The sequence below is a fragment of the Protopterus annectens genome, chromosome 17.part0 (assembly GCF_019279795.1).
Source record: "Protopterus annectens isolate FY-2018-M chromosome 17.part0, PAN1.0, whole genome shotgun sequence".
Lineage (NCBI taxonomy): Eukaryota > Metazoa > Chordata > Ceratodontiformes > Protopteridae > Protopterus > Protopterus annectens.
The window spans coordinates 775,675,671-775,685,670 of NC_056751.1; the positions used below are offsets into that span (position 1 = coordinate 775,675,671).

General features: G+C 38.2%; 1 protein-coding gene across 1 annotated transcript in view; it reads left to right on the forward strand.

Annotated features, from left to right (window-relative positions):
* LOC122791740 (calsequestrin-1-like) overlaps positions 1-10,000 on the forward strand; it is a 214,951-nt gene that overhangs the window by 137,183 nt on the left and 67,768 nt on the right. The window contains exons 5-6 of the mRNA XM_044059648.1: positions 1-35; positions 3,984-4,114. The exon at positions 1-35 is cut by the window's left edge and continues 39 nt beyond it. Of these exons, the coding sequence (XP_043915583.1) occupies positions 1-35; positions 3,984-4,114 (166 nt within the window). The remainder of the gene's footprint in view (positions 36-3,983; positions 4,115-10,000) is intronic.

A 10,000-nucleotide genomic window follows, 5' to 3' on the forward strand; every position in this document is an offset into this window, starting at 1 on the left:
CTTTCATCAATTTCTTTGCCACCTTTGACAGTAAGGTACGTATTATTCCTGAAAATAGTACTCACAGGGCAAATAAATGAATACAGGCAGTTATACTAGATTTACACTAAAGCATTCATCACAGACACTGCTCCAAATAGTAATTTAATATGGAAAAAAAACATGTCTCTGTGAAAATGTAAACATTTTACTAGTCAACATTTTTATTCATTTATTTTCTAACTAGGTGTGCACACAAGATACAACTGTCTCTTTACCTGAGCAATTTGCATGTAAAATGTCTTGCAAATGACTTGCTGAGGGTTATGCAGCAGACAAATGGAGACTGCTGAAATTAGGATTACGTGATAAAGCTCATCAGCACCTTATAACCTGTATTAAACTGTTTCTCCTTGAACCTCTATAATGTTAGGCTCTTTGCTGCTAACATCCAGTTAATTTATTTGACTCTAAGCTCACTGTATTTTAGAAAAGTTTGAGTTCCAAAGCAGTGACCTTAGAGGAAATGCATTATACTGTGTATGGGGCCAAAAAAAAGGCAGTTTCATTTTCTGTATGCAAGATTTTTTGACTGATTTTTGATAAAATCATTACTTGTAGAAAGTGCTTGGGATAACAAAGGCTACTTAATTGTTTCTTCTTTTAAATGGCAATTGCGAGTTGGGAAGTTGTGTTCTGTGATAAAAAATTACAGCATGCCATTATCCTGATATTTTAAAGAGCAGTACGGTCAACTTTCTTATAAATAGCACAGCAAATTTTGACTTTGCAGCTGAAAAAAAAAACTTATATATGAAACATTATAAATAGTTACATTGTTATAACAAGGAGTCTAAATTATAATATTATGCTTCAGAGATCATCCACATCCAACTAACAATGGTCAAAACTGCTATTCAAATTATAGCTTGCTACAGATCACCCACCATGTCCCAGGACCTCCACTACGCATTCCTGGAAACACTGGGAAACATAAAGGTCCTACCAAACACCCTGATATTGGGTGATTTCAATTATCCAAACATTAACTGGGAGAACTACTCAAGTATGAACTCCCTGGCCCAACATTTCCTAGAATTTATAAACTCAAACGCCCTGGATCAACTAGTTAACACCCCCACCAGAGGTGACAACATATTGGACCTGGTCATCACCAACATGGGCGACCTTTTTGTTTCACACCGGAGGTCAACCCCTTGCTGGTTAGATCTGTCCATAAACTAATCACTCTGGATATCCACATTCCACCACCACCCCCGGTCAAAGAAACCACTGTGAAAAACTTTTCAAAAGCAAACTTCACGTTACTTGAGACTGAGGTGGGAAGTTTCAAAGCCCCCATGCTAAAGGATAACGCTGTCCAAGCTGCAAAATCCTTTACTAATGCACTCTACGGGTACTTAGAAGAACGCATGAATCATGCTATCCCAAACAAAACCAAGACTCATTCCTCCAAGAAAAGGAAACCAGTCTGGTGGACCCCTGCCATAAACAAGCTATACAATAGAAGGAGGAAACTAGTACAGAAAAGAGTAAAATCCCAAGAAGGGAAGACATCCCTGATCAGTATCAGAAAGAAACTACGTTCCCTCATAAAATCATCCAAGGCTAGCTTCGAAAGAAAAATTGCCATGGACTCCAAAGATAACCACAAGGCATTCTTTAGCTATGTCAAGACACTAAGTGGCAGTTCTCAGATCTGCTCGGAGTTAGTGCAGAATGGCACAAAATACACTGAACCGATCAATATAGCCAACATCCTGGCAGACAGGTTCAGTGCAAATTTCACCCCCCTCTCACCCCCAAAAGGGCCCATAACTATACCAGAAGAATGTAGTGACCCTGAAATCACAGACACTCAGGTTAAAACAGCTCTTTCCAAAGCCAAAAACAGCATCAATGGGACTGGACGGTGTCCCAGGCTGTGTCCTACACGAGGTCAAAGATGAACTAACTCCTCACCTAAACACACTGTTTAAACTCAACCTCTCTACAGGCTACATGCCCACAGAGTGGCACACATCAACGGTTATTCCGCTCCACAAAGGTGGAGCCACAACGGACCCCGGGAACTATCGCCCTATAAGCCTGACTAGCTTGGTCTGCAAAGCTATGGAGCGCATCATCATGGATCTCATTAACAGAGACATTGGAAACCTCCAAACACTGGACCCAACCCAGTTCGGCTTTGTTAAGGGCAGATCATGCCTCCTAAACCTGGTGGACTTCTTTGTGACAGTTACCAAGAATATAGATGAGGGAAAGGTGGTCCACACAGCCTACCTAGACCTCACAAAGGCCTTCAACCACTATTCCCCTCTCAGGTATTATAGACAAGCTCACCAGCCTGAACATCAACCCCTACGTCATGAGATGGGTTGCCAACTGGCTCATGGACAGAACCCACATGGTAAGAGTTGCAGTAGCTAGGTCTGACTCTAAACCTGTTACAAGTGGCATTCCCCAGGGCTCAGCCCTAGGACCCCTCCTGTACAGCATATACTTCTCAGAGGTACAGGCAAGCACAGGAGGACTTCGATCTGACTGCAAACTAGGGGCTATAATTGACTCTCCAGCTGACACAGACATCCTCCAAAAGGGTCTCACTGAGACAGATACCTGGTGTCAAAACCATGGTCTCAAGCTAAATGCCAAAAAGTGCATAGTCATCCCCTTTGGAAAAAACAAAGTACCCACAAACTACCACATAGGCAGTAGCCCCCTAAATACGAAAGATGTAATAAGGGATCTGGGGACCCAAGTAGATAGTAATCTCTCCTTTGATAATCACATTGCCAAAGTGGTTAGAAAATCCTTCTATGTGGCCCACCTAATCACAAAAGGGTTTGCATCCAGATCAAAAGAGGTCATTGGGCCCCTCTACGCATCACTCATCAAACCCATCATAGAGCACAATGCCCCATTTGGGATGTACCTTACAAGACACCCGCAACAACTGGAAACACCACAGAAGTTCCTCACCAAGAGGATCAGTGGTCTCAAGCAGATGCCCTATGCAGCTCAACTGAAGAAACTCCAGCTGTACTCGGTTGCATACCGTCTACTCAGAGGTGATCTCTGTCTGACATACAAGGCCATGTCCAACCCAGAATTGATGGACATGCTCCACCTAAAGAAAACCATATCCCCTCAAGCCACATGCTCCAGGGATCTAATCCTCACCACAACAATAAATAGGACATGCTGGAGGGATATATTCCTGTCCCAGAGACTTCCCATGCTTTGGAACAAGATTCCAATCTACATTAGGCAGAGCTCCTCGCTAACACTCTTCAAGAGAAACCTTGACAAGTGGATGGGAAACAGAAAGTTTACCCCAGGGATCACTTCAGTGACTCTGCTGGACAGAGGCACAGGGAACTAATCTAAGGGGGTGGCAAAAGCCAACACATTCTGGCTAGGCTTATAAATGCCTTCAGTCAGATAGCCTAGTACCTACCTATGAACCTATGAACCTATTAATTTGTAGTTAATACACTGAAAACGTGTCTTGGCAGTTCAAGATTTAGGGTAGCTTACTAAATCTCATATTTAAGTTGGAAATAGTGCACTTGGATTATATACACATTTGGAAAGCTTTTAGCGAATAGACTTGAATTCTATTGTCTTGAAAACAATAACCAGCTATGTTTATAAAACATTGTGATCTTGCATTCCATATATGCATGGAATGTACAATGCTCAAATGAGATAAATCTGGTTTTATGTCATTTTATGAGTGATGATCTGTACTGCCTTTGGCTAAGAAAGCTAACCAAATGGATGTTAAAAGTATCGCAAATGAAGTTCTATAACCCACCATCAATTTTTTAGTTAATTGAATAAGTGGAACTATTAAGCTTGGCCCGTGCTATCTTTTGTGCAGCCTACTATTTTCTTGACTTTACTTCAACCTAAATGTATATTTTTGGTGTAGCACTATGTCGCGAACTTTTCATTTGTTCTCTCTCTATGCTCAATAGACTGCTAAGAAACTAGACCTGAAGATGAATGAAATAGACTATTATGAACCTTTTATGGAGGAGCCAGTTACTATTCCCAACAAGCCTAACAGTGAGGAAGAGATTGTTGATTTTCTTGAGGAACATGAGAGGTATGTTTGTTTTTGAAGAGTCTGCATTACAATGATTATATTAGTCAAATAGATGTCATCAGAATGCACCTGTTACGTCATCAGAATGCACCTGTTAGATTTGCTTTTGTACAATTTCCACAGTCTACAATCTCTTGCTTAAGAGGTGATCCCAAAGTCTTGGTAATTTTTTTATGCTTTCAGAAATGCGTATTGCCTTTCACTATACTACATAAGTTTAGATATTATTCTCAATTAATACTGTAACCACTGCTTTATTTGTAACGTTTGGAAAACATGCACACACAGATGATTGTATAGGCCAGTTACTATAGGCCAGTTACTACTTTACCATCTGTGATTTCATACATTTCACAAATTTCGTATTTTATTCGACCTTTGTAATCTATGTAAACAGAGCAATATATTGACAGCACTTTGTTGGGAAAACTATAAAATAATCACTTAGATTTGACAATTTAGAAGCACTTGAAATTTATTCAGTGATATGAACTATGAAAATTAGATGCTTTTGCAAAATGGATCAGCTACTTAATCTGACATTGTGTTTGTGAATGTTAATGTTATTATAATTATTATTATTATTATTATTATCATCATTATATGTAAATAGATATGCTTTCTGAGCATGTCGCTATATGGTACTCTATTCTGTTATGTATGTATACCCATGTGATGTTTTTTGTGTTGTTTACGTTGTGAAATATATATATATGTTTCATTCTTTGATGGGGTGGGAAATGATTCTCAGCTGGTTGCTAATGAGAATTTGTAAATCTTACATAAGTGGGGACTGAAGAGATGTTTAGCTCACTTCACCTTTCAGAGTGCTTCAGATATCCTAACCCACTTGTAGCAATGCTTACACTATTGCCCAGTATTATATATTATACATTTCAGTGCAGTGGTGCAGAGGTTAATGTTGTCACTTCACAGCAAGAGGTCCTCCTGTTCGATTCTCAGCTGGGGTGTCTTTTGTGCGAAGTATGTATGTCCTCCCTGTGTTCATGTGGGTTTCCTCTGGGTACTCCAGGTTCCTTCCACATTCCAAAGACATGCATCTGGAGCATTTCTCCCTGGGCCACTGCTGAAAATAGGCTCTGTCCTAGATGGACTTTCCCGGTCAACAAATGTTAAAAAAATAACTTTCAGTGTTTTGGTGTCATATGCCATGCTTTAGTAATACCAGTCCATTGAATGTTGTCCTAAAGCAGCACTGTTAGTAGTTTGGTTGGTATTGTAGCCCATCATTGTTAATGTATTGGATGATGCTATAATCCAGCAGCGTCAGGGTGTTAGATTTTAGTAATCGCTAATGGTTTTATTACTTTTCTCAACCTTTTCTGCTAGCCCTTTGGGTGAAACTAGAACCTATTATTGTCTTATCAGTCCTTTGACTGGTGCTCTAATTAATTAAAATTAGTGTTTTAGTTAGTATCTTACCCCATAAATGTGTACGGTTTGCAATTTTGTTAACTTATCGCTTACTGGTTTCAATGGTATGGGTTAGTGCTGCTCCATCGATGCCCTTTCAGCAGAAATGCATTAGATTATGTCCTGTCTTGTTGGGTGCTAGTGTTTTTGATAACATCCTATCCTATCATTTCAAAGGAATTAGCTGAAGCTCTAGACAGTGGGCGCCTGGGTTTAGACTGATGCTTAAGCCAAACTGTGTGAATGTTTTAAGCAATATCATAGCTACTGAGTATCAGTTATTTGGCTGATCCACTATCATACAGGTTCTAGTCCATTAACTAACGCTACCCATCAATGCCAATTCAGCAATATTTCAAAAAACATCTCCTTGAAATGATCAGTTAACTTCAGAAGTTCACATAAGATATGAGCTGAGACATCTTGCTCTTTAATGCCCATGTGAAACAAAAATTTGAAAAGTGCTCTGTTTATTCTTTTAGACAGTAGTAGTAGTAGTTTTGATGAAAATTAGTTAAAACTTAGGACTTATAATATGTCAGCTGTATCTTTCTTTTTCACTGTTGTCAGAACTTAGCCACAATTTCTCTACCCAATACCACAACAGAAAATTACAGCAAAAATAATGGTGTAAGGAGAATACTTTTATATAAATGGGGTTATGGCAAGTTTAGTAATACAAAACAGTGCAGCAGTCTCATCCACAACATTTATTTATTTGTTGATTGATTGATTTTTTTACTGGTAAAGTCTGAATGGGCACAAAACCCATTTTTAGTGGCAGCCTAGAGAAGAAGGTTCCAGTGTAAAAACAGTAGTAATAGGCGGAGTGACACTAACATTTAAAAGACAATAATATGCAAACGTCTTTACAACATTTTCCAAAACAGGGTGAACTGCATTTCAAATTTGTTGAAATATACTGACAACAATAAATTGTTGTTATTTTCAACAGAAAGTGAAATGTCTTACAAGCGGTATAGTGTTGAGAGAGCTGAGGGGGTATAAAAAAAAAGTGGGAAGAAAAGTGAGTTTTCGTACAGGTAGGAGGAGGCTATGAAGGGAGGTGAGCAGGGACAAGGTTGAAGAAGGTGATGTCCTAGTCTGGAGCAGCACATTTGTAGAGCCAGGAGCTGAGTAAGTGAAAGTTTACTGTAATTTGAATGATTTTAGTGAGTTCCAGGTTTCTGACACTTGATGGGAGTACAGGGAACAGACTGCAGACTTATTAGGTTTTGATTTATGTAGAAGGACGGTTCTGGGTCATAACATCGACAACTAAAACATCGACACCGACTTCACCGACGCGAAAACACCGACACGGAAATGATCGAAACTACAAATCACGTACATTTAACAGGTAAGGGGTTTACATATCGCTAATCATGCCTACCATGTTTTAGTAAGTGTGGCAGTGTTATGCATGTGTTACGATAATTGTATTAATTAGTCCTTATGGTAGGCATGATTAGCGATATGTAAACCCCTTACCTGTTAAATGTCCGTGATTTGTAGTTTCGATCATTTCCGTGTCGGTGTTTTCGCGTCAGTGAAGTCGGTGTCGATGTTTTAGTTGTCGATGTTATGACCCAGAACCAGAAGGACTTCGTCAGAACAGCACGAGCTTTTGGGTGGGTTGTATGGTGGTATAAGGTTGGCTAGAGATGGACAGTCATCTGGTTATTAGATAGTGGATAACAGGGCGGTAGGAATACGTGAAGAGGTGAGGTAGTTCAATTCACAGCAGGTATTTGTGGACCATACAGTGTTGTGCTCTATGGGGCAGGTTGGTTGCAGATTTTATGACAATGTTGTAGCACTGCTTGAGTTTGTTTTGTTGAGTTAGTTGGATGTTTGTCAGTAATGGTGCTGAGTAGGGGAGAGAAGCTACTAGGGCAGTAGTGGCGATATAACACCTTGCAATGGTAGATAGGATTTTGCACTACAGAGAGTGCTTAGTTTTTGGTGTGCTTTTTTCATTGTATGTTGAATGTGAAAGTCAAACTAGGTTTTTGTCTATATAAATTCCTAGTTCTTTGGTTTGTGTGACAAGTTCTGTTTTGATATTGCTGGAAGAGTTGACAGTTTATAGATTCTTTATCGCAAGGTATTTGGGATTGAAGAGAAGTAGTTTTGTTTTGTTACAGTTTAGGAATAGCTGAGGAAATAGTCAGTCAATCCTCTATAGAACTGAAGGATTCTGGGTCAGTTTTTGCAGGGAATCAAGGTTGTTTGCTGAACAGATGATGGTCACATAATTTGCATATTGTACTAAGGTAGAATTCTTACTGGCTATGTCAAGGCCAGTAACAAAGATGCTGAACAGGATAGGTCCCAGAATGGATCCTTGTGGGACCCCAACTGCAACAGGGAGAAAAGATGAAATGCCAATGAAACATTTTACTCCCTGTAGAGAGGTAATAAGAAAACCAGGATGGAAAGGAATTTTGAAAGCCAATATTGGCGGGTTTTGTAACAGTATAAAGAGGGAGATAAAGATATAATCTTTGGAAAAATCAGTAAAGAGAGCAGATATTAGTTTACCGTCCTTTCTCTTTGTCTTAACAACATTAATGAAGTTAAGGAGGACAGTGGAGGTACTGTGGAAGGGACAAAAGTTGTGATGGAGAAAGAAGTGCCTTTTGTGTAATATAGTGTAGGAGTTGGGACTGAATGCGCGTACGTATTTCTGACAGGAATAGAGGATAGAGAGGGGTTTATAACCGGTATGTTTGACAGAATGACCATCTTTGTGGACAGGGAGGCTGTAACATTTTTCCTCACAGTAAAGGTACATGAGATTCATTGAGACAACAGTTTATTAGAACAAAAACAGATAAAGCTAAGTCTCTGCTGCCATCTTTAGATATTCACCTTGTAGATTGTCCAGTGCTGGGGAGGTGGGTTTTAGTTTAAGTAGTAGTTTTATTATGATAGCTGTGGAGACTGACTAGTGAGACAGAGTATGGTGAAATATTAGGTTTTTGCAATGTGTTCATGGCATAGTTTTGTGTGGAGCTATTGAGTAAGGAACAACCTAATTTAACAAAATTACAGTTAAATTCATTAGCAATGTCAGCTGAGTTATTAGATTTGAGTTCAGGAAAGGCTGTGTCGAATGACCAAGTTTTTGAAGCTGATTTACGTAAAACCAGGATAATTTGTAATTCTGATAATTTTTATGTTGGAGGTTAGTGTAATATATATATATATATATATATATATATATATATAGAGAGAGAGAGAGAGAGAGAGACAGAGGGAGAGAGAGAGAATGAGGGAAAAGGCAACCAAAAAGTCAACAAACAATGCAACTGAGTTGTAAAGGCCAAAAACAGTAGTGACTACCACAGCGACTATCACAAGCATAAAATCCTTTAATAAAACTGCAACAGTAAAACAAAACATGATATGAGTACTTTCGAACTTAAACTAAGTCCTTCATCAGATTTATCAGTTTCAAACCTCATAACATTTTTATAGCAAAAGTAGCCAATAACAAGTTTTCTCGGAACCACATATCTAACTTCAGTTGAAACTTACATGAAAATGAATTATACAATTAAATCAATAATACTGGTTCCTTTAATGTGTTTAAAATGCTATGGATGCATCTAAATGCGTATACCACAATAATAAAATAATAATATCAAATATATCAAAACTATATGTAAAAATAAAACACAGAAATCACTAAAACCTTATTATTCCACTTCACTCAATCAGGTAGTCCAGCCAAAGATATTATCCAATCAAATCAGAATACAAAAAGATAATAATAATAATATCAACCCAATGGTTTAACGAGTTCTCCATCTGTACCAGTTAAACAATCTAATCCAAAATATTATCCAATCATTGAAATAGCATAGCCCAACTACATAAAAAACAAAACCATTACCTCATACTATTCAATTTCCATTCTGATAGCATATCATAACTGCTGATCATATACACCTAAATCCTGATCAACCAAAGAAAATATCATATATTCATCTTGTCACTGTCATGCAAGAAAATCAGCATATATATCTAAGACATAACACTTAAAATCATCAATCTAACTCATTACCTGTGTTTACCTAATGAAACACGTTGCACTATATGTAATATACAACATGTACTCTAACATCAAAAATTATGAATAACCTGTCGATCTTTAGTGACATATAGCTGAAAGCCAATTTTCAAATGCCTTTCAATAAGATTCCATGGTAATAAAGTGGTGTCCTACACAAAAAATAAGTATTCCTGAACATCCAATGAAAATGTTGAAGATGGTGGGAGTGGCCAATCAGAAAGATGAACCAGCCTACCAATCAAATAATACAGTACATATTCTTATCCAATCCAAAAGTGTCCAATCAACTTCCAACAAAGTGACATAATTGAACAATCAAATAGTGATGTTCGTTTATACAGTCCAAACATGTCAATAAACAGTATGAGTAA